At 44.0% G+C, this 24599-nt stretch overlaps 1 protein-coding gene across 1 annotated transcript in view; it reads left to right on the top strand.

Annotated features, from left to right (window-relative positions):
* Positions 1-4901: 4901 nt before the first annotated feature.
* The window catches only part of ERICH2 (glutamate rich 2), a 39342-nt gene continuing 19644 nt past the window's right edge, over positions 4902-24599 (top strand). The window contains exons 1-2 of the mRNA XM_089328632.1: positions 4902-5039; positions 6671-6995. Of these exons, the coding sequence (XP_089184758.1) occupies positions 4902-5039; positions 6671-6995 (463 nt within the window). The remainder of the gene's footprint in view (positions 5040-6670; positions 6996-24599) is intronic.

Raw genomic sequence — 24599 nt, 5'->3', positions numbered from 1 at the left:
TCCAGCTCTTTACTATGGCCTGGGAAAACAAGTAGAAGATGGCCCAAGTCCTTAGGCCCCTGCACCTGTATGGGAGACCCAGAGGAAGCTCCTGGCTCCTGGCTTCAGATCAGCACCGTTTCGGCCGTTGCAGACATTTGGGGAGTGAACCAGTGGATGGAAGACTCTCTCTCTCTCTCTCTCTCTCTCTCTCTCTCTGCCTCTCCTTCCCTCTCAGTGTAACTCTGACTTTCAAATAAATAAATAAATATTTAAAAAAGATTCCATACTACATTATTCCTTTCATTTAAAAAATTATAAAAAGGGGCTGGCACTGTGGTGTAGCAGGTAAAGCCACCACCTGCAGCGCCAGCATCTCATATGGGTGCTGGTTCGAGTCCTGGCTGCTCCACTTCCTATCCCACTCCCTGCTAATGGCCTGGGAAAGCAGCGGAAGATGGCCCAAATCCTTGGGCCCCTGCACCTGGATGCAGTTCCTGGCTCCTGGCTTTGGCCTGGCCCAGCCCTGGCCATTGCGACCATTTGGAGAGTGAACCAGCAGATGGAAGATCTCACTCGGGATGCCCTCATCACATCTTGGAGTGGCTGGGTTTCAGTCCTGGTTCCACTTCAGATTCAGCTTCCTGCTCATGTGCACTCTGCAAGGCAGCAGGTGATGGCTCAAGTGTTGGGTCCCTGCCACTCGTCTGGTAAACCCAGATTGGGGTCCTGGCTCCTCCCTTTGACCTGGTTCAGTCCCAGCCATTGTGGCCATTTGGGGGCTGAATAAGCCAATGGAACATCTACCTCTCTGCCTCTTCTCTGTAACTCTGACTTTCAAATCAATAAATAAATCTATTTTAAAAACTTGTAAAAAGTACAAACTTATCCATGGTAGTAGAAGGCAGATCAGAGATTACTTAGGGATAAGAGGAGAAATAGAAGGTTTTTTGTTGGGTTTTTGTTTTATTTTGTTTTGTTTTTTGAAAATCAAAGAGAGAGAGAGAGATTTCAGCCTAGACTCTCTGGGACCCAAGGCCATGCATGCTCTGATGCACTCCTGCCCACACTGCCTGCCATAATTTTCTTTAGAAAGTGTGTTTACAATTTCTAGAGATACAACGTGTACTCTTCCTCCTCTTCCTCCTCCTCCTCCTCTCTCTTTTCCTCATTCTTTTCCATCCCCTCTCCAGGTTCAGGAATGCATGTTAACTTGTAGTGTTGAGCCCTCCCTATTCTATCTACAATGAAGATATTACCTTAGGAACCCCTTTATAATGCCAGGAAGTTAACAAGGGAATGGACCCGGGATAAAGTTGATAGAGCAGAATCAGCAAGAGACAACACCTTTAACTGAGTTCAATAGAAACTCGGGGCCTGTGAAAGGATTGGGAATTTATTAGACACCTTCCCCACAGGATGTGAGCGGAAGACAGGGCCAGGTGTCTCCTTATACCTCTGAGGAAGCCATCAACTAAACTACGGTAACTTTAAATTAAGGCACAAACTGGGCAAGGGTAACATATTTTGAGGTTTTGATGAGATAAAGAATCACGGTATGATGCCCACGGAAATAGAAGGCTGATTTACATTGTGAGTTGGAGAAGGGGAGATTATACAGCACAAATGTGGCAGTGTGGCAAGGTGTTGTCTGTAGCACCACTCATAGAAGACAAAGAACAACGGGATTCTGGTAGGTTGCATTATGATCCCTGATGACATCCATCCTGCACAGGCAGCCAACTTCCTCTCAATCTTTTATTTTCATAGTATTCTTTTTTAAAAAATTATTGTTTGGGGAGCCAGCATTGTGGCACAGCAGGTAAAGCCACTGCCTGCAATACTAGTATTCTATATGGGCACCGGTTTGAGTCCTGGCTGCTCCATTTCCAATCTTACTCCCTGCTAATGGCCTGGTAAAACAGAGGAGGATGTCTCAAGTCCTTGGGCACCTGCACCCACATGGGAGACCTGGAAGAAGCTTCTGGCTCCTGGCTTCAGCCTGGCCCAGCCCTGGCCTTCATGGCCATTCAGAGAGTGAAACAGCAGATGGAAGAGCTCTCCCTCCCTCCCTCCCTCCCTCCCTCCCTCCCCCTCACTTTCTCTCCTCTGCCTCTCTTCTCTTTGTAACTCTACCTTTCAAATAAATAAAATAACTTTCTATAAAAATATTTTTATTTGAAAAGGAAAGAGACACAGAGAGACATCTTCCATCTGCTAGTTCACCCTTCAGTACTCACAACCTCCTTGGCTGGTTCAGGCCGAAGCCAGGATTCAATCCAGATGTCCCATGTGGGCAGCAGGAACCAAGTTCTTGAACCATCACCAGAAGCTGGACTCAGAAGTGGAGCTGAGATTTGAATCAGGCACTGTGTTACGGCATGCAGGCGTCCCAGGCAGCATCTTAACTGCTGTGCCCAACACCTGCCCCTCCTTCCAATTGCATTAAAGTGATTTGTAAGCACAACCAACCTTTTCAGAAATGATTGCTATTTCAAACATACACTAGTATTTAATTTCAGCCACACATCAAGAATTGGAAGACGATTGTCATTTACATGCTGCCCATAATAGCAATGTTTTGGCTCCAGGCTCCCTCTACTGTCTCTGAAATAATAAACAAATGTTTTATGGCACCCTGGTGCTAGATTCCAATATTTATGAAAGTCAAAGCAAACAAACCAAATACCCTCAGTATGATAATCAGGAGGTTCAATATTTGGAGCAAGTTGGAAAGAATTTAAATTAATGAAATATTTATATAGATAGAACCATATGAAGCTGTCATTTCTTGACTATTTCTTATCTACAAATGGCAATTTCATATGGCTCAACCTAATGTATAAAAAGGCAATACCATTCTTGTCAATGAATAGGGTGTGTGTGTGTGTGCAAATGTGTGTTGTGGGAGTACTTATTGCTTTTAATAAATAATCTCTATTATGAAATTCCCTATGTGCACTGGTTAATTTACATGATTATTCTTAAGCAAAATTAATGACAGGATTTAAGTCCAGGCCTTAGAGGAGTATATGTGTCCTTTTTGGGGGAGAGGGGGGAGGGAGAAGAGAAATCTCTTGATCCAAAATGTGCTGTTGAGTATGTGTGTTCTACCTTGCGTTTAGAAGAAAGAAATCTGTCTTCAGGTTGGTGAGTTTGAAGATACAAAATGTTTCACACAAGAAAATAAAGACTGTAAAAAAGCCCTATGTTCACATTAGGAAATAAAATGGTGTAGTTAACGTTTTAACTGTGAGAGGAGGAAGTAGGATAATTTGCATAGACTTCAAACAATCTCAGAGCATTGAGAAACCAGCAAATCCTGGCAAGAATTAGAGGTAAAAGCCAAAGTCAATACTCTCCAAATACCCACGATGTTTGCCGGTAACTAACGAGAATGCATCTGCTGGGGAAGTCCACACTGCACACAAAATAAATACGAATTCTCTTGGTGGTGGTTTTCCAAAAAGTTAATATTTTACAGTTCAGAGTTCTAGTTTCTTAAGTTTGCCTTTGATGCTCAAAGAATGCTCTTTGAAGTTATGTTTTCATAATAGTAGGAATTCAGTCTAAGAATGAACGATACACCCAACGTTTGAAAGGTGGTCCTCAAATCCTTATTTTCCATAATCACTGTTTATCACTTAAGTCATATGTCTAACATAGTGTCTCATAGGTAGTAAACGCTCCAGAAATAGTCTTTGAAAGAATGAATTATAATAGAAAAGTTGGAAAGTTCCAAAATTGGGGCCTGGTTGGGTAAATTATGGATAAATGATGATTTATGCAAATTATATTATATAACCATTAAAATGTTCTGAAGATTTAAAGACATTAGGGAAATGGTCAAGAAAGAATGTTCAACAAAAAGGGATGCTAGCGATTATATGCCATGTAATATAAATTTTATAAAGTAAATATATATTTGTACACAAAAGACTAGAAGGAAAAATAGAATTACTGATTGAGGTTATGATTGGGTGGATTTCTGGGTATATTTAGTTTTTATTTGTGTTTCTGTTTGTGAGTTGCAAATTCTCTTTCATGAGCATGCATTAGTTTTATAACCAGAAAAATACTATATGTTATTCAAGCATTTTTTGTAAGATGGTCTGCTAACATTCAAATCTGTGTTAGGAAACTGGCGCAGTGGCCGAATGGCCCAGCTACCTGAGCCAGGCTCCACCCCCATCCTAATGGGATTGGCTGCTCCTGCTTCCCTGCCCGCCCTCAGGCAAAGTTTTAAAAGGGCCTGTTCCTGAACACGTGCTCTCTTGCCCCTTCTCTCTTGGCCCTTCTCTCCTGCTCTCTCTCGGTTCCTCTCTCTAGCCTCCTTCTCTTGGCTCTTGGCTCTGCTCTCCTCTCTCCTCTCCTCTCTCCTCTTCTCTGCTCTCTTCTCTCCTTGCTAGCTCCTCTCCTCTCTGTTTCTCTCTTATATTCTCTTTCTCTCTTTTTCCTTCACCGCCCCTTCACTCTATAGGTTGTTCCCCGATAAACCCTTTCCCTTACTCCGGTGTCCGGTGTGCTTTGTGATGGCTAACATTAAGATATAACAATCTGCAACAAGAATTTATCCAGGCTGGTGCTGTGCGTAGCAGGCAAATCCACCACCTGCAGTGTCGACATCCCATATGGGGGCTGGTTTGAGTCCTGGCTGCTCCACTTCCTTTCCAGCTCTCTGCTATGGCCTGGGAAAGCAGTAGAAGATGGCCCAAGTCCCTGGGCCCCTGCACCCGAGTGGGAGACCTGGAAGAAGCTCCTGGCTCCTGGCTTCAGATCGGTGCAGCTCTGGCCGTTGCAGCCATTTGGGGAGTGAATCAGTGGATAGAAGACTTTTCTCTCTCTCTGCCTCTGCCTCTCTGTAACTATGTATCAAATAAATAAATAAATCTTAAAAAAAAAAGAATGTATCCATTAACACCATGGAGATTAATAAAGGTAGTTGTGATGAAGTGATTCCATATTTGTATGAGCCTTTGGCTTTTCCTTTTCACTTTGTTAGAACAAAGCCTCACAGGATAGATCCTTTTGGTGATGTATTCCGCTGCCTGATTATGCAGGTCAGACAGAGCTAAACGGTGCATTACTTGTGAGTATTACACAAATAACAACTTTTGCACAAAAGTTATGAATGATTTCTGAACCTATACAAATATGGATGAGATGGAATGCTTTTTTCATCAGCAGAGTATAACAGCCATCACCGGTTGGAATAAGCCCTGGGACAGGCAGGGTGTTTAATCCTCAGAGCTGCCCTGAAATTAGGTACTTTGTTCACCTATGTATTATAGAAAAAGTAATATCAACGAAATACTGACTGACTGTCACTTGCCAGGGCCTGTGTCTGCGGCTTTCCCTTTCTCTCGTCCACCTTCTGAGCTGCAGGAGCACACAGTGCACACATCCCACTCTGTACTTGAAGCCCCTGAGCCCCAGGGTAGAAGCCAGATCCCTCCCAGGACTCCCTCACATGGAGAATATAACTTTTATTCTCAGAAGCTATCAATCTGTTTGCCCCTTCTTTCAGTAACAATAGATAAAGAAGATTGAAAACTACATTTCACGATGGACTTGAATTCTTCTCTTGGAGAGGGGCTGGGAGGCAGAGACTAGGAAGACAAAGTTTAATCAGTCAGATCTGATGTTTTCTTACATTTCCTGGAGTAGAACAATGGGAAGAGGCAGTCAACTGTTACCTGTGTATCAGTGCTTAGCAAATTCAGCCAAGTAACGGTTGCAAGGTCGCTGATCAAGAAATAGAATGAATTTGTCTTGTTTGAATGAAAGTCTTCAAACATAAGACATCAGCTATGCAAGGGTGTTCCTGTGATAGAGGAGGTGGGGACTTGCTTATCCGACTAGGAATGGGTTTGTCAGTGACTTCATTAAGTTGTTTTAAAACGTCCATTCTGGCATTTTTTCTTTGCCTCCCTCAATCACCCATGGCTCACAGGAGATTTAGAGAGCGAATGTGAACAGATGATTAAGAGAATTTCAAAATGACTCAGTCTCTCTACAAACTCTCGGTTCCTTCATGACCCAACTATTTTTATTGCATTCTTAATAAGCATTGTCAGAGCTTTACATTTTTTATTTGAAGTTCACATCGCTTCTCGGCCTTTTGGCTAAGATCAAGTGTGTGAAGTTCACAACCAACTACCAAGGTACACATTCCCAGAGGGAACCTAACACCAGAGGCTAAATAGCGATTATTATATGATTATACTCGAAATTTAAATCCAGATTTGATTCAAATTCTCTCGCTTCTTTCAAAAGGCGTTGCTGAGCCAAGTGGAGGCCAGGAGCCAGGAACACCATCCGGGTGCGCCCCGTCGGGGGCAGAGGCCCAAGGGCTAGATCATTAACCGCCGCCTTCCAGGACGCTGGAGCCGGCGTGGAGACGGGACCAGATCCAGCGCACTCAGTGCCTCAGGGCGGCTTAACCCGAAGCCCCACAGCGCCTGCCCCAATCAGGACTTCTTTTACTCCACAAAGTTAAAACATCGACGGGGCCACCCTGCCTCTTTCTCTTTACCCTCTAGAATCAGGATCGCATATGGACACCTGGCACGTGAGCGGGTCTGTCCCCGGGTGAGCGCACCCGACGTGCCGCTGGGCGAAACCCCAGGACTGGGGTGCTCTTGGAGGAAAGGACTGTCCACCTCGCCCCCTCGGTGGCTCTCCGAGCTAGCCCCGCCCCCGGCCCCGCCCCACTCCGCGGCCTCTACTCCCGGCCCCTCCCCCGGCTTCCGCCGCGCGGCGTCCAATCTCCATAGCGACGCGGCGTCTCAGGCCGCGCGCTCCAGAACGCGCGAGGGCCGGGCCGGGCTGGCTTTTGGTGTCCGCGCTTCGCGCGTCGGCTCCGGAAGGCTCCCAGCGGCTGAGAGGCTCGGTGCACAGCCGTACCCAGCCGGCACTCCGGACGACCGCAGACCCTGCGCCTGAACCCGCAAACTTCTGTGCTCCTCCAGCTTCGGGCTCGGGGGCCCACGGCTGCCGAGGCGCCGTCTTAGAAGGTAGGACCCGCGCGGCCGCGGGTGTGCCTGGCACTCGGCTTCGCCTTCCCGATGGAGGTGGGCACCCAGGGAGTGGCGTTTGTGGTTGCGAAGGTGCGGGTGATAACTGGGCGGCACCACCATCTTTCCACCTGACTGGCACGAGCCACACCCCCCGTCCCAATGCAAATAGCCACATTCCATTCAGGGCTTCTGGTTCCCGCTTCTGGACAAAGGGCGAGCACCCGCTGGCTGCAGTTGAGACGTCACTACTCGCTTAGCCGTAAAAATTTCGGTGGAATTTGTATATATCACTTAGCTTCCAGCATTTTGCTTTCATCTCCCGCAAAATGGGGAGTTCTGATAAACGGATCACCTCTAAGGTCCAGCCTGGGTGGAATTTGACTTGAGACTTCTAAAATCAAGATATTATGGACTTCTGCCTATTCAAACTACTACTCCCCGCGCTCCTTAAAGTAACGCCAAGGCTCCATGAGCAATTAAATTCCCGGTTGGCATAGGTAAATTGGCTGAATCTGTTCTCACTCCAGGAGCGCTCCTAGAAGTTGCTTAAATCCGAAAAGACACTGAAAACGTGTTTTGTTTCATTCTCCTAAAAAAAAAAAATACAGCGATCCCCAAATCCAATTTGTTAACTTTTTTTCCTTGCTAATCGGAGTTGTTTGTTTTTCCAATCTCCGGAAAAGAACAACAGCGCTACTTGTTAAGTGTGGAGTTTACCAGAGCCAAATGCGCACCTTCGCAAGGATTCCTCGCACCTGCTCCTGAATTCTGCAGCTTCCTACCCTGTCCCAGCACTCAGCCAGAGTCCTCTCGGGGCCTTCCACCCCTCCTCTGCCCCACAGTCTCATTGGCGCCCTTGGAACTGGCTTCTTTTGTCGGCATACACCTTCAGCACTGGCCATGCTAGGCTGTAGATGGTCATAACCAGGGTCACAGCCGCAGCGGCAGGAGGAGGAGTTGTGGCCATTGTAACTCTGGTAGGACACAAGTGTGCTCCTGTTACTATTAGCTACTGTGAGCTCTATGAAGCAGGTGGTATCTTTATCATCACTTTATAGGTGAAGAATGGACTCACAGAGAGGTTAAGCAACTGGCCCAAGATCACACAATTAGCTGGGATCTGAACATAGACAATCTGACTCCAAAGTCTGGGCTCCTGGCACTATATTATCATATAAAGGAAATATACAATATTTGCATTTAGCTCCTTTAAAAATGAATGTAATGAGTCATCATTGAAACCCATTTTGCACACACATTTTCCTGCAGTAAGCTCCTTGAGGATGGTCCCTGATCATCGTCTCTCCTTCCCACCTGAGCATGTGGCTGTCTCTTCATTTATGCTTCGCCTCTCACAATATAAGGTGTTTACAAGCGGGGTGAAGAAAAGCTATGTTATGTTCTCCAATATTGCAAGGGAAACCTAAAAAAAAGGATATATTTTGAAATCTGGATGAGTTGTTTGGCTTTTTGTTTTGTTTTCAGCTTTGTGTGTGTGTGTGTGTGTGAGAGAGAGAGAGAGAGAGAGAGAGAGGGAGAGGGCTCTCATTTGCTGGTTCATTCCTCCAGTGCCTGCAATGGCTGGGACTGGAGCCCTGCCACGTCTTCCACATGGATGGGAGGAACCTGGTTACTTGAGCCATGGTTGCTGCTGCCTCCCCAGGTCTGCATTGGCAGGAAGTTAGAGTCAGGAGCAGGAACGGGGATGGAACCCAGGTACTCTAACATGGGACAAAGGTAACCTAACTGGCATCCTGTTAGGCCAAACACCTTCCCCTGAAATCTGAATTTTAAATATTGATAGCTCATTGTATTAAAGGTTATTTGGTCTATAGAGTCCAAATAAAATCTATTTGGCCCTACTGGCTGCTGGTTAATGAACATGTACATAAATGAATGAGTATATCAGAGGTGGGATTTTTTTTATTGATTTATTTGGAAGTCAGTTACAGACACAGACACACACACACACACACACAGGTCTTCCATCTGCTGGTTCACTCCCCAATCGGCTGCAATGGCCGGAGCTGCAGCGATCCAAAGCCAGGAGCCAGGAGCTTCCTCCAGGTCTTCCATGCAGGTGCAGGGACCCAAGGACTTGGGCTGTCCTCTACTGCTTTCCCAGGTCACAGCAGAGATCAGAAGTAGATCGGAACTGGAGTAGCTGGGACTAGAACGAGCACTGGCCCTAGAACATAGCAATGGCCCTACCTGCTATGCCACCGCACAGGCCCCTCAGAGGATTTAATTCTATTTTAAGTACTACATCTTAAAGCTCTGGGGTGTGTACATTTTGAATTAATCACAGTTCAGTGTTCAAAAGCTACCATATTGGAAACTCTAGGCACTGGAGATATGTAACTCCATCTAGTAAGGAAGGCGGGCAAAGAATGAATGAATGAAATTATGATATTATATTTGACCTCATAGGAGGCCTCCATTTTTCTTAAGATGGATTGAGTTGATCTGTTCTTTGTACCCCCACCCCAAATAGCTGAACTCAGCAGGCCCTTGACTGGGCTTTTGGGTTAAGATAGAAATTATTATTTTTTTTTTGACAGGCAGAGAGGACAGTGAGAGAGAGAGACAGAGAGAAAGGTCTTCCTTTGCCGTTGGTTCACCCCTCAGTGGCCGCCGCGGCCAGCGCACTGCGGCCGGCGCACTGCGCTGATACGATGGCAAGAGCCAGGTGCTTCTCCTGGTCTCCCATAGGGTGCAGGGCCCAAGTACTTGCACCATCCTCCACTGCACTCCTGGGCCACAGCAGAGAGCTGGACTGGAAGAGGAGCAACCAGGACAGAACCGGCGCCCCAGCTGGGACTAGAACCTGGTGTGCCAGCGCCGCAAGGCGGAGGATTAGCCTAGTGAGCCGCGGCGCCAGCAGAAATTATTTTTCCCTAGGGGCTAGAATTATATCACATGAAACCTAGGAATTTCTGGAAGCCACATTTTCACCAGGTGTAGAAAATCTGTCTGCAGTGAGAGAGAAGAGTAAGCGCCACACGTGAGGAGAAGCGTGATGAGGCAGGAACAGACCCCTGAGCCCTGGAACACGACCCGATCCACTGCTCTCGGCCCTCCACACAGCTTGGGAGTCCAGTGAGTCGGCAGCGCGTTCCACACTGGATCTTTGCCAAAAGGCTGAGAAGCGATAGCAGCACATTCCTTCTTTGCCTATGCCTGGTGTGGTTTCTGTATCTTGCAAGCAAGAACACAGAGCAGTACAGCTAAGAACCCAAGAGCCCAGCCCATTCTCCTAGGAGGAGCCCTTCCTGACCTCTACCCAGCTGTGCCCCAGCCCCAAGTTCGTTTTTATTTATAGAACACACAGAATATTTTCAAACATATATATGCATGTAATTATACCTTTACAAATCATCTTGCTGTATACATATTTAATGATATAATCCATCTTCTGGGTAATATTACCCATGCTTCTATGTAAGTATGTGAGTATTTCTTTTTTTCTTATAAAACAAGTATCTCTGCTTTCCCTCAACTCTTTTCTCAGAGTCCCCCCTCCCAATTCTGTGAGCCTTTCTTTTTGCCTATTAGAGCACTTTAAGCCAATCAAGTTACTTTATAATATTCCAGTGGTTTTGTTCACTCAGTCGCTGTCTGTAAGAACCCATGTCTGCTCTGACCAAGCTTTCATCGTTCCAGCCCTCCGCAGTTACTCGTCTACATGTGTCTTACATGTATTTCCTTGCCTGCTGCTTTTCTGCACCTGCTTCTTAAGAGTTTCCCAGGATTCTGTGCTCAGCCTAGTCTTATTTGAATATGGGCAGTTCCATTGATTCTCAGGTTCTGTGTCGCTGTCCTGTACATCATCTTCTCTCTGGAGTTCTGCACTCCTCTTCCAATGAAATAGGACAACTTGCCGCTCCACCTCAGGATCTTCAGAAACAAACTCGTCCCCCAGAATGTGCTCCTCCTCTGGTACCCACATGCTCATCACCCAAGCTAGAATCATCAGTGGCGACAGTTGACATTGGAAATGTATGTCGGAACAAGTGAGAACAGCCATTAACTGCCAGGTGCTAAGAATGTAGGACTTAACCAGGAGGCACTAAAGAATGAACCAAGGCTTTTAAGGGCTGAGCACATGATTAGATGTATCCTAGAAGAAATTCTTGGAGCTGGCATTGCGATGCTGCAGGTTAAGCCAACGTCTGCACCACTGACATCCTGCATGAGTACTGGTTCCAGTCCTGGCTGCTGTGTTTCTGATCTAGCTCCCTGCTGATGCACCTGAGGCTAAAGTACTTGAGCTTATGCCGCCCATAGGGGAAACACAGATGGAGTTCCTGGCTCCTGGCTTTGGCCTGACCTAGCCCTAACCAGTGTAGCCATTTGGGGAGTAAACAAGGAAATAGAAGTCAATCTCTCTCTCTCTCTCTCTCTCTCTCTCTCTCTCTCTCTCTCCACCTCTTCCCCCTCTCTCTCTTTTCCCTCTCTTTCTCCCTTTTCCTTCTTCTCTGTAACCCTGCTTTTCAAAAAAAAATTAGCTAAATTAAAAAAAAAAAAAAAAGGAAGAAGGGATTTCTGTGGGGGATAAACCTAAGAGAACAGGATGGAAGGAGACTGAGAGGCTACTGGAATAGATCAGAGCAGGAGTTGGCAAATTACAGCCTATGGGCCAAGCATGACTCACCACCTACATTTGTAAATGAAGTTTTATTGGAATGCAGACAGACACTCTCATTTTTTCCTAGATTGTCAATGATAGCTCTTAATTACAATGGCAAAATTTAGTCGTTTCCACAAAGACCGTCTGGCTCAGGAAGCCTAAAATATTTAGTATCTGGGCCTTTACAGAATATTTACTATCTTCTAGTCCAGGGAAAAAAATGGTGATATATATACAGACTGGGGAGGTACGCTTTTCTTACCCCACTCCAGTGCTCCCCTGGCTCTCTATCTGACCTCTCTTTTCATGCCAAGTGGTTTGTTTTGTTCCAAGTTCAAGAGGCACAAATGGACATAAAGTAAGTCTTCCTCACATGCAAATCCCGCTGTTATCTCTTTTTGTTCCCCAGAGTCAACCAGTATTATCAGTTCTTTTCTGAAAGAAAGCGTTTCCTTTCAGATGGTATATGGTCCATATACCAGCCAGTCCTCATTCTGCTCAGCTTACCATGTGCTCTTGTAACTTCACCCGCGTTCTAAGTTACTGCCTTTTCCCTGGTGTCAGTGATCTTCCTCAGCAAGTTCAGTACTTTAGGACTTGTGTGGTTTCTTTTGTTAATTAATTAAAAGCCCTCAGAGTGAGTCTGCTTCTCTCAGTCATGGGAAAGCCTCCTTTTGGTTGCCCTATGCACGCCTAGCCCCGTGTGAGGTACCCGGCAGCTTGTCCTCCAGTACAACAGCAGGTGGTTTCCAGTGTCCCTCCCGTGTGCCAGGCTCTGGGCTAAACATTCTGCCCCGGTTGTGCCACTGAAGTCCTGTACTCAGTAAAGCAGGCCCCACCGGGATTCCCATTTTTCAGATGGAAGAACGAAAGCTTCGAGAAGGTAAATAACTTGCCCAAGTCCACCCGGGCAGCAGCAGATGTGAATCCAGTTTGTATTACTCTGCTCTGCCTGCCGTGGAGTTCAGTGTTATAAAAGGAGATTAAATGGGCTCTTCCTGGGTAATAAATGATCAGGCTGGGCTGAGAAGTGGTGGGTCTCCATCAAAAGCCAGGACCTGCCTATCACAGATTTTTCCCTTCACCAGGTGAAAATGGGAGAGGAATTATATGCACTGATGTGTCAGTCCCGGTAACAGGTGGAATGTTGCGATCCGTGAAGATCCTGGAGCTAGAATGGAGAGCAGGGCTCTAAATAAAAAGGTGATGCTCTCCTTAAGTGAGCGCCCACAGCACTGTGGGTGGAGCTGTGGAGGAGAAAAGCTCTCAGCAGGTTATCTTACACCCTTTGTTAAGGCCCCATTGAATTCACTATGGCCTTGTTCCTGCTTCCCAGTGCCCTGGAGAATTAGAGTAAAATCTTTCCTGTATCCACAGGATACAGGATCTTTTGGTTGCCCCAAAAGATGCCTTGCTTTTCTGATAGACTAAATGTAGCTCTCTCTGTGCCTCTCAGAAGGATAATCAAATTAATGACTTATGTAATACTTGGGTTGATCAGAGTTCTTCAGAAAGCAAAGCCTGAAGCAAGTTTCTGTACTACTGGTTTATTCAGGATGGCAAGTCAGTGGGTCTCACAAAAGGAACAAGAAGAGGTTTGGGGTGGGCATTTAGCGCAATGGGTCAGACTTCAGCCAACCTTATCTTGTATCACCTGAGAGCCTGGATTTGAGTCCCAGCTCTGCTCCCATTTCCAGCTAATGCACACCCTGGGAGGGAGCCAGTGATGGCTCAAGGACTTGGGTCCCCATGACCCATGTGGGAGACCAGGATTGAATTCTGGGCTCCCTGGCCTAGTCCCTGCTGTTGCAGGCATTTGGGAAGTGAACCAGCAGATAGAAGGTCTCTCTCACTCCCTATCTCTGTGAATCTCTCTGTCTCACATATAAAATGAAAATAGATAACAATTTAAAAAACAATATAAAATAATAAAAGCTACTCTTTTATTGTTCATAGTTTTGGCTCTGAATTTTGTACTCTAGAAATTCCTGGGCATGTTATGATAAAAATAATTTTTTAAAACCTGGCTTGGGATGTGGGGATGAGTGTTAGATTGTAGAACAAGTAGATTGTTACATATGAAAAATTGAAGTGTGGCCTCTTCTATATTTAAAAAGACCTTTAGAGTTTATTTTTCTGTTAACAATTGGAATGAATTGGAATAAATTACAATTGGAATTTTTCTGTTTACAATATGTAATGGGCTAAGTTATAGAAAAATCAAACCTGATGCTAGGTAGCTTAGGAAGTAAAAACTCACAGAGAAAACAGTGTGGCTTATAATTATTGATAAACACATAAGAGAACTTCAAAAGGTAAGAATTATTGTTTTAAATGTTTGTTTATTTTCATTTGCCTGAAAGAGCAAGAGACAGAGATAAAAAACAGCTTTCATGCCCTGGCTCACTCCCCAGAATCTGGCCCAGGCTGAAGCTGGAGCCCAGAACTTGGGTGGCACATGGGTGGCAGGGACCCACGCACTTGAGCCATCATCTGCTCCCTCCCGAGATGCACTAGCAGGAAGCTGGATTGGAAATGGAATAGCGGGACTTGAACTGACACTCTGATATGGGATATGGGTGTGCCAAGTAGCAGCTTAGCTTGGTGCATCACAGTGCCAGCCCCAAGAATTATATTTTAAATGTATCTTTGGGTAAACCAAAGGTCAATTTCTGTGTTTATTTAAATAATACTTTATTAAAATTATTATGTCTTGAAATATCATGGAGCAATGCCATGGTGTGCTGGCCCACATACACTCTAAAGGGTGTTCTTCATTAACACCAGTAAACTGGAACATGGCAGACAGTTTGATTTCCTTGTTGTGTTCTGTTCTGTTCTGTTCTGTTGAAGTAGGTGAGAGAAATGGTGCTGTATAGGGAAACAGAGTGAGTGTGGTTTCTGGGGTCTGCTCAGTAGGAAAGGGGGGTCCTTAGCTTGCTGTTGGTTTTATTTGTATCTAGGTCTAAAGCCCAAGTTATATAAATCCAAAAGGATAACCAAGAATTAGAGGCATATTTTTACATGACTTTTTTCCCATGCGAAATTACTCCTATAACTCTGAATTTTTAAAGATCTATTTATTTGAAAGACAGGGCGGGGGAAGAGATCAGTCTTCCATCCAGTAGTACACTCCCCAAATCCGCCTAACAGCTAGGGCTGGACCAGGAACTCCATCCAAGTCTCTTGGTAAAAACTCAAGTACTTAAATCATCAGCTGCTGCCTTCCAGGCACATTCACAGGAAGCTGGATCTGAGGCAGAGGCTGGACTGAATCCTAGACACTTGGATATTGAAGGCAGATGTGGTGTCCCAGGCTTAACCTGGGATGCAGATGTGGTGTCCCGACTTAACCTGCTATGCCACAATGCCTGCCCACCTACAGCTCTTTTTTAATAAACTCCCAGGGGAGATGATGAGAAAAGGAAGGGTTAATTTCTCTAGATTTTATTTTTAAATATAATCTCATGATCCAGAAGAATGAGGCTTTACAGTTAAGCTGGAAATAATGCTAATAATTAAAAAATACATATTAAAAATACTTAGTACCCTACTGATGACTGGGTTTCTGTTTCATTCATATTTTAAATTTATGTGAGCATTCAGAGACTGTTTAAAAAAGATTTATTTATTTATTTGAAACACAGAGTTACAGAGATGCAGAGAGAGAGTCTTCCATCCACTGGTTCACTCCCCAAATGGCTGCAATGGCTGGAACTGGGCCAGGCCAAAGCCAGCAGCCAGGGACCTTCTCTGAGTCCTCAGTGTGGGTGCAGGGGCCCAGGGATCTGGACCATCTGCTGCTGCTTTCCCAGGCACATGAGCAGGGGAGCTGGATCAGAAGTGAAGCAGCCAGGATCCAAAGCAGCACCCACTGGCACTGCAGGCAGCGGCTTTACCCGATACACCACAGTGCCGGCCCCTCAGAGACTGTTTAAAAGAAAAAAATTATTTTATTTTATTTGAAAGGCAGAGAGAGACAGAAAGAGGTCTTCCATCTGCTGGTTCACTCCTCAAAAGGCCACAATGGCCAGGAGAAAACCAGGAGCCCAGAGCTCTATCCAGGACTCCCGTGTGGGTAGCAGTGGCCGAAGCACTTGAGCCATCTTTCTGCTGCTTTCCCAGGTGCTTAGCAGGGAGTTGGATAGGAAGATGAGCAGCTGGGACTCAGAGCCATGCTCTGATATGGGATGTGGGCATTGCAAGCTGTCTTGGCCTGCGGTACCACACCACCAGCCCCTTCAGAGACTTACGAGGTAAATATTTTGGTTTCTTTTGCAGGAATTATTTAGACAAGATAGATGTTGTAAAACTATGAGCATATGACCAAATTTTTAAGGATGCTTTTGATCTTTTACTGTCATTTGTATATTTTTGAAATAATTGGCATTAGTATAAAATTACATTTTAGTCTAATGAATAGAAATATTTATACAAAGGTTATTATTTAAAATACTTCAAACTGATGTCATAATGATAATGCTACTTTTTATTTATGCTTCTATTTTAGGCACCAAAAAATAGGGTGACAGATTGCTAGTGTTTGATGCAAACGGTGAGTGATTTGTTACATAGAATGTGTTTGTGCAAATACTAAGAATATGGGAATGGTTGAATGTGATTGAATGACTTAGCAGTTAAATCCTTTATTAGTCTATATTTTTAAAAATCCTACATATTTACCAATTAGAAATTTGCTAGGAACATCTCTGTTGATGAAATACTGAGGATTCTTTTCCTTATTTTTCAGGAAAAGTGATGATTGAGCCAAATGAAGCAATGTCAGAGTAAGAGGATGTCTTTGAGCAGCTGATCCATCACATACCTTTTAGGCAATTAGAACTAGATAATGCAACCATTTGTCACCCAATTAAATTTGAAAGGCCAGAAATGCATGGATTAGCACTGTGGCTTGTGCTTCACTTAAAGCAATTGTTACATGGAAGATCATTTAAAATGAAAAATGAATTTTGATAAAAATGTAGAGGATTAGATAACATTAACTTCTCCTTTTAATGCTTTAACACCATAAAGTCTATATTTTACATATATAATAATTTTCATTGCTCATTCCTATTTCCCTTTGATACTTTTTTCTTCCAGAGTAGTTCTTTAAGTTGATATTTACTTTAAAATTAAACAAATTATTTGTTTACTATAACATAAACTGTTTCTACTAAATAAGGAAAACAATCATCTCAGCTAGTTGAAAAACTGATGTTAAAAAAAAATCACAATACTAGGGTACACACTGTGGTGCAGTGGTTAAGATGCCTGTATCCTCCATCAGAGTACCTGAGTTCCTGTCCACCTCTGCTTCCAATCCAGCTTCCTGCTAATGTGCACCCTGGGAGGCAGCAGGTGATGGCTCAAGTAGTTGCCACTCATGTGAGAGACCCAGATTGATTTCCAGGCTCCTGGAGGGCCCAGCCCCAGCTATTGTGGGCATTTGGGGAATGAACTAGTAGATGTAGGCTCTCTCTCTCTCACCCTCTCTCTGTCACTCTGCCTTTCAAATATAAATAAGTAAATAAATTTTTAAAATGTCTTTTTTTAAAAAATTGCAGTACAGTATCACTTTAGTAACTAAGTCATCAGTACCTGCTCTGTTCAAGGCATTGATTCTGATCATTCTTTACAGCCCTTTCTAATATGCTCATTTCTTAGCTTCTGAAAAAAAATTCCATTAGCCTGAAAAATTATAGATTGAAAGCTGATCATAAGACACAGTCATTCATAGGAATTATTGACAGATTGGTAGGTACCATTCCAATGGGATTCTTCTAGTCAAATTCTTATTATTTTTGTTTATTTTGAATACTATTGGCTGAAAAAATTCTACTTTATACAACTTATATATTAACTTTCATGCTTAAAGCTTAAACTGTCCCTTGGCTTTTGTCCTAAATTATAAATATTAAATATAAATATATAAATACACTATTTTTATGTTAAAGACATAAGCCCATCAGTGGTGGAGGATCAATATGTATTTCCATTTAAGGTTGCAACTAACGAGAAAAAAACCCTTTAAGTATGTCAATCTAATCTATGCATAATTAAATAATTATTACACAATTGAAAGCATATTTAAATCTCTAGGAAATGTTCCAAGAAATATGAGATGTAACTTTAAGTAATAATAATAATAATAATTATAATAATAGAAATCAACGGGTCCTTGGTGAAAATAAAGTATTGTATCCATAAGGAAGGCCTGATGTACACAGACTGTGATAAGTGATGTTGGAACTTAGAGCAAGGGCTAATCCACATCCTGAGGTTGATAAGCCCCAGGAATAAATCACTAACAGCCTGGGCCAAAATAAAAAAATGTAATGACTGCTTGTTTTCTTGATCTCAATAATAATTACATCTGCCTATGAAACTACACTACTTTTTGCAGAGGCAAACACGATCAGGTTCTCCATAATTCCTTTGTACACAAGAGCAGGGTAGTTTGTCAGCTTAGGTGACTTACCCAGAACTGCAAGTGAACAGAGCCAGGACTGAAAGAAAGGATCACATAGGAAATATTTAAAATCCTGGGGTCTTTTATTGAGGAAGAGAGTACTTCTCTACAAATTGGGTTAATTTTCTGAGCATGATTTCCACTCCACTGCATTGCTAACTGGTAAGTGGGGGTTTGCCAAAAGGTGCTATCCCGACTGGGTCAGGGGAAGCCAGAAGTTTTCTTTCTCTTTCTCCAGCAGTGCTTTGCCCTAATCTTCTGATTCTTCCCTGTGGGCCCAGCACAGGGGTGTGGTTTCCATAAACCAGGAGTTTCAGATGTCTGTGAACACAGAGCCCACTTTTATCATTTCCATTTTGCTCCCATGAATCCCTTGTATGAAAAATTTTATCTACCCAACAGATGCTGGTTTAAATGACAAAATATTTTCAACAGTAAAAATAACTGTATTTTGAATTCCGGACAGAGTTTTCTAGATCTTGAATCTCTGGTCTGTTGGGTTTTGATGTTGTTGTTTGTTGTTGTTTTGAGATGGAAAGCTCCCATCTGCTAAGTCATTCTTCACATGCCTGCCATGACTGGGACTGGCCAACCCCGTAGCTGGAACTCGGTCTGGGTTCTCACACGTGTGGTAGGCACCCAACTACTTTAGCCGTTACTACTGCCTCCGAGGCTGTGCATTAGCGGAAGCTGAAATGGGGAGCAGAGTGGCCCAAGTGTCATCTGAACCCTTGGGTCAAATGCCTACTCCAGGCCAGCGTCGTGGCTCACTTGGCTAATTCTCCACCTGCGGCACCAGCACCCTGGGTTCTAGTCCCAGTTAGGGTGCTAGATTCTGTCCCGGTTGCTCCTCTTCCAGCCCAGCTCTCTGCTGTGGCCCGCGAAGGCAGTGGAGGATGGCCCAAGTGCTTGGGCCCTGCACCCACATGGGAGACCAGGAGAAGCACCTGGCTCCTGGCTTCTGGCTTCGGGTCAGCGCAGCGCGCCGGCCTTAGCAGCTATTTGGGGGGTGAACCAACGGAAGGAAGACCTTTCTCTCTGTCTCTCTCTCTAACTCTGCCTGTCCAAACAAAAAATGCCTACTCCAGATCTGTTGTTTTCTTTGGTCAAACTCTCAAGGACACTGAGAAGTATGAGTGGGAACTGAAGCAAATCCACAGCATTCAACTCTAGAACTGAGCTTGAAAAAATTCTGTCTTGGGGCCGGCACCATGGCTCACTTGGTTAATCCTCTGCCTGCAGCGCCGGCATCCCATATGGGCGCCAGGTTCTAGTCCTGGTTGCTCCTCTTTCAGTCCAGCTCTCTGCTGTGGCCCGGGAAGGCAGTGGAGGATGGCCCAAGTGCTTGGGCCCTGTACCCGCATGGGAGACCAGGAAGAATTACCTGGCTCCTGGCTTCAGCCCGGCGCAGGGCTGGCCATTTTGGGAGTGAACCAACAGAAGGAAGACCTTTCTCTCTGTCTCTCTCTCACTGTCTATGACTCTACCTGTCAAATAAAAAAAGAAAAAGAAAAAGAAAAAATTCTGTCTTACAGTTTTTTATTATGTAATCACGTTTTTATAAACTTTTTTCAAAATGAATGACAAGTTTTTTGTTGTTGTTGTTGTTGTTCCTGTTTTCACAAGTAAACACCTCTTCAGACCCAAACCAAGATTTGCAAGAAAATGTTATACCTCGAGCCGGCGCCGCGGCTCACTAGGCTAATCCTCCGCCTAGCGGCGCCGGCACACCGGGTTCTAGTCCCGGTCGGGGCGCCGGATTCTGTCCCGGTTGCCCCTCTTCCAGGCCAGCTCTCTGCTGTGGCCAGGGAGTGCAGTGGAGGATGGCCCAGGTGCTTGGGCCCTGCACCCCATGGGAGACCAGGAAAAGCACCTGGCTCCTGGCTCCTGCCATCGGATCAGCGCGGTGCGCCGGCCGCAGCGCGCCGACCGCGGCGGCCATTGGAGGGTGAACCAACGGCAAAAGGAAGACCTTTCTCTCTGTCTCTCTCTCTCACTGTCCACTCTGCCTGTCAAAAAAAAAAAAAAAAAAAAAAAAAAAGAAAATGTTATACCTCACCAACACAAGTCTCTCTCAGTGTAGCTAAGACATTCTCAGGAAAGTAAGTTTTTTATTGAATTTTGTTTTTATGCCCATGTATGATAAATATAAATCATCTTAAAGCAAAGTTTAAAGTATAAATCTCCTAAAAAGCTGCTAATTCTAATAGAAATTTGGGGGATTTCCTAAATATGACTAATACTCTTAACACACTTAGAAAAAAATCCTAAAACCTATGTTTATCCATTCTTTAGCATAAATATGTTCCAATGAAATAGCTAACATGACCTGAGTTTGTAACTTTAGTAACTACTTTTTTTTTTTAAAGATTTATTTTATTTATTTGAAAGACAGAGTTACATAGCGAGGTAGAGCCAGGGTTGGGGGGTGGTCTTCCATCTGCTGGTTCACTCCCCAGATGACCACAATGGCCAGAGCTGAGCTGATCCAAAGCCAGGAGCTTCTTCGGGTCTCCCTCACAGGTGCAGGGACTTGGGCCATCCTCTACTGTTTTCCCAGGCCATAGCAGAGAGCCGGATCAGAAGTGGAGCAGCCAGGACACAAACCAGCACCCATGTGGGATACCGGTGCTGTAAGCCATGGCTTTAACCTGCTGCACCACAGCGCCAGCCCTTTTAGTAAGTACTAAATTAAAAACATTCCATTTCCAAAGGACATTATTATATAAAGTAAGATTTGAATTTTTCTTGGTTGTAACTGTATTTAACTTAAAGCTAATGAAAACAAATCTTTTAAAGTGGACTAGTGGGGCCGGCATCGCAGCTCACTAGGCTAATCCTCCGCCTGCACACCGGGTTCTAGTCCCCGTCAGGGCGCTGGATTCTGTCCTGGTTGCCCCTCTTCCAGGCCAGCTCTCTGCTATGGCCTGGGAAGGCAGTGGAGGATGGCCCAAGTGCTTGGGCCCTGCACCCCATGGGAGACCAGGAGAAGCACCTGGCTCCTGTCTTCGGATCAGTGCGGTGCACCAGCTGCAGCGCGGCGGCCATTGGAGGGTGAACCAACGGCAAAGGAAGACCTTTCTCTCTGTCTCTCTCTCTCTCTTCTGTCCACTCTGCCTGTCAAAAAAAAAAAAAAAAAAAAAAAAAAGTGGACTAGTTATGTTTTTCCTGAAAGGTTGGAGGCCTTACTGCCGTAAATCATATCACTTTCTCAAATGGAAATTATGAGATTTTAGTTGAAGAGAAAATTTAACTTGGAACCTCTGATCCTCTGAAACTTTATATAAGAATGACTACAAAAAAGAAGCAAATAGGAATGTTTTTTCCCTGCTAAATTCATGATTTGGAGCCTGGCACTGTGGCACAGCAGATTAAACCACAGCCTATAGTACCGGCATCCCATGTGGGAGCTGGTTCTAGTCCTAGCTACTGGGCCTCCAATCCAGGTCCCTGCTAATGTGCCTGGGAAGGCAGCAGAGGATGACTCAAGTGATTGGGCCCCTGCCACTCATATGGGAGACCTGAATGAAGATCCTAGCTCCTGGCTTCAGCCCGACTCATCCCAGGCCAAAGCAGCCATTTGGGGAGTAAACCAGTGGATGGAAGATCTCTCTCTGTTTCTTTCTGTCTGTAAAATAATCTGCCTTTCAAATAAATAAATCTTTAATTTAAAAAAATTCCTGGGGCCAGTGCCGTGGCTCACTTGGCTAATCCTCCGCCTGCGGCTCTGGCATCCCATATGGGCGCTGGGTTCTAGTTGCTCCTCTTCCAGTCCAGCTCTCTGCTGTGGCCCGGGAGGGCAGTGGAGGATGGCCCAGGTGATTGGGTGCCTGCACCCATGTGGGAGACCACCTGGCTCCTGGCTTCAGATCAGCACAGCACACTGGCCATGGCGGCCGTTTGCGGGGGAACCAACAGAAGGAAGACCTTTGTCTCTCTCACTGTCTAACTCTACCTGTCAAATAAGTTAAAAAAAAAAAATCCTAATTTGGTCAAGTGTCATTTAGGTATTTTTCTTGCATGATCACTGCTTCCAAGTGGTAACGTTCCATTTATCCTCAGGCTGTTGAGTATTGTTGGATACCTCCATGTGTATTTCACTAATATTATAAAAGGCATTTCCAAATACACACATACTCAGAACTGTACTTGCTAAATTCCCTTCCTTAAGGATATAAATATATAAGTTCCATATTTTATAGATTCTAAAGCACACTTTTTTCATACTTTAACATCTTACAATTGATGTGCTTTTATATTTGACAGTTTTTTCTTAGTGATACATAAATGGTATACCTTATAATGAATGGCTGTTATCTTAGATTCAATGAAATATTGTAATTCAGACTGGAATAGCATCAAAGCCCTTAATACCTACATTCAAAAGTAGACATTTAAATTCTGGTAGTCACTTGTATAGTGACCTTTTGCCTAACAGGAATCTCACATGCTGGACAGTGAATATTTCAGTAACTTCTCAGCTCCTCCTTTTCGTAACTTCTCAGCATCCTCTTGGATGCTTGCTTTCACAATGGGAAAAGCAGTAGGCAAAAGTAGAACAAATGTTGATCATTGCTGTGCATTTTTCATTTCCAGAGAGGGTTTCGCTTTAGTTGTGTTTACTGGGGATGCAAAGATTCCATTCCCTCCTGTAATATTAAGAATTTCACAAGCTGGGCAACCTGTTTGCTACAGGGGACAAGCCCACTAGCTTAACTGACAGTGTTCTGGATTCACAATCCAGTGGGGAAAAAACAGAACCCCCATAACTCTGGGGGAAATACAATACTCGATACCTTGTTACATCTTTCCATGCAAACTGGAGGTTGAATAAAAAAAGAAAAAAAAATTTGTGAAGGAAACATATTGGAAGAGTCTTAAGACCTCAAAAAAGAGACTTGGGGTTATTTTCCACAAGCATAGGTACCTGTCTTTGTGAACAGAATACCATACAAGTCTCAGTGCTTTGTTTCAGTCTTGAAAACTAAAAGAGAAAGTTAACCCAATTGAAGTTTAGCTCCTTAATACAAAAGGCTACTTTAGGGCCTAATATGTAGCAGTGTGTAGGCATCTCATAACAGAATACCAGTTCGAGTCCCAGTTGTTGCACTTCCAATCCAGCTCCCTACTAATGAGCCTGGGAAGGCAGCAGATGAAGTGCTGGGGCCCCTACCACACACATGGGAGACTTGGATGGATTCCTGGCTCCTGACTTCTGTGTGGCACAGTTGTAACCATTTGAGGAGTGAAGATCTGTGTGTATGGGTGTGTTTCTTCCTCTCTGCCACTCTGCATTTCCAAAACAAGGCTATATTATGATTAAGGGTTAACATTAATGTTGGACTCTCTCCATAAGTAAAGCAAATATTTAGCAATGACAGGAATCCATTCAAACCTAAAATATCTCGACTAATTTCCTTAAATAGTTTTTTCATCGTATCACAATCATGTACTAAAGGTACTTATATTACTGATTGCTTATGTGCTCTATATTAAAGAACTCTGAGAAGACTCTAAGAATGATATACAGCAAACGTCAAGTAGAAATAGAATTTTAATCATCAGCACAAATTATTTGTAATATTCTCCACAAAGAAGCTATGTTTTAGTCATTTTATTGTTGGCATATTAAATTGTGTATTTGTATCAAAAATAGTGTATGTGTTTGTGAACCCATAGAAAGCATCAAACAATTTTAACCTAAGGAGGTATGTTTTCACTATATTCTTAATCCTTAGGAAAGAAGTCTCTTCCAAGAACACTGAAAATAAAGTTTCCTTAGAGCATTCTGGAAAAAGAGTATCTTCAAAGGGTATTAAAAATAAAGATACCGTAACAAGTCTTCAATCTGACCTATGGTCCTCTTCCTTCTTAAAAGAAAGCACAGGTAATAACATTTGTTTTATGAATTGAGTAACTGTGGCTTCTAATTCAGCCTCCTTTTCTGCAGCCTTTGGGAGCTGACAACTCGAAGTCTGGAGCAAGTCTTGGGAGTCAGTTTTTCAAATCGTGTACTGACTGGTGATTCTGATACAGTCAGGGGTAGGATCCTTGAGTATACATTACATAAGATGACAATGATAGGGCTTAAATCTTAGAATGAATTCACATACCCGTGAAAGCATTAACCAATTCCATTCATTTAACAAATGTTGAAAACCAGTGTGCCAGAAGCTGTAGATAAAATAGCAAAATAAAAGTTCTTGCTGTTATAAAATTAATATTCTAGTGAGAGACAGCCAGCTATTTAAAATAAAACACATAGAGCAGATGTTTGGTGCAGTGGTCAGGTTATCATTTAGGATGCCCACATCCCATATCTGAGTGCCTGGATTTGAGTCCTGGCTCTGCTTCTCACCTAGCTTCCTGTTAATAACGAACATCCTGGGATGCAGTATGTGATGCCTCAAATCCTTGGGTCCCTGTCGCCCACATGGGAGACCTGGATTGAGTTCCAGCCCCTTGCTTGGCCTGGCCCAGCCATGGCTATTGCAGTCAT

Source organism: Oryctolagus cuniculus, chromosome 3 (assembly GCF_051225735.1).
Source record: "Oryctolagus cuniculus isolate XC-2025 breed Fujian yellow rabbit chromosome 3, ASM5122573v1, whole genome shotgun sequence".
Taxonomy (NCBI): Eukaryota; Metazoa; Chordata; class Mammalia; order Lagomorpha; family Leporidae; genus Oryctolagus; species Oryctolagus cuniculus.
Note: the sequence above shows the minus strand (reverse complement) of the source record. Positions and strands in the feature narration are given on the sequence as shown.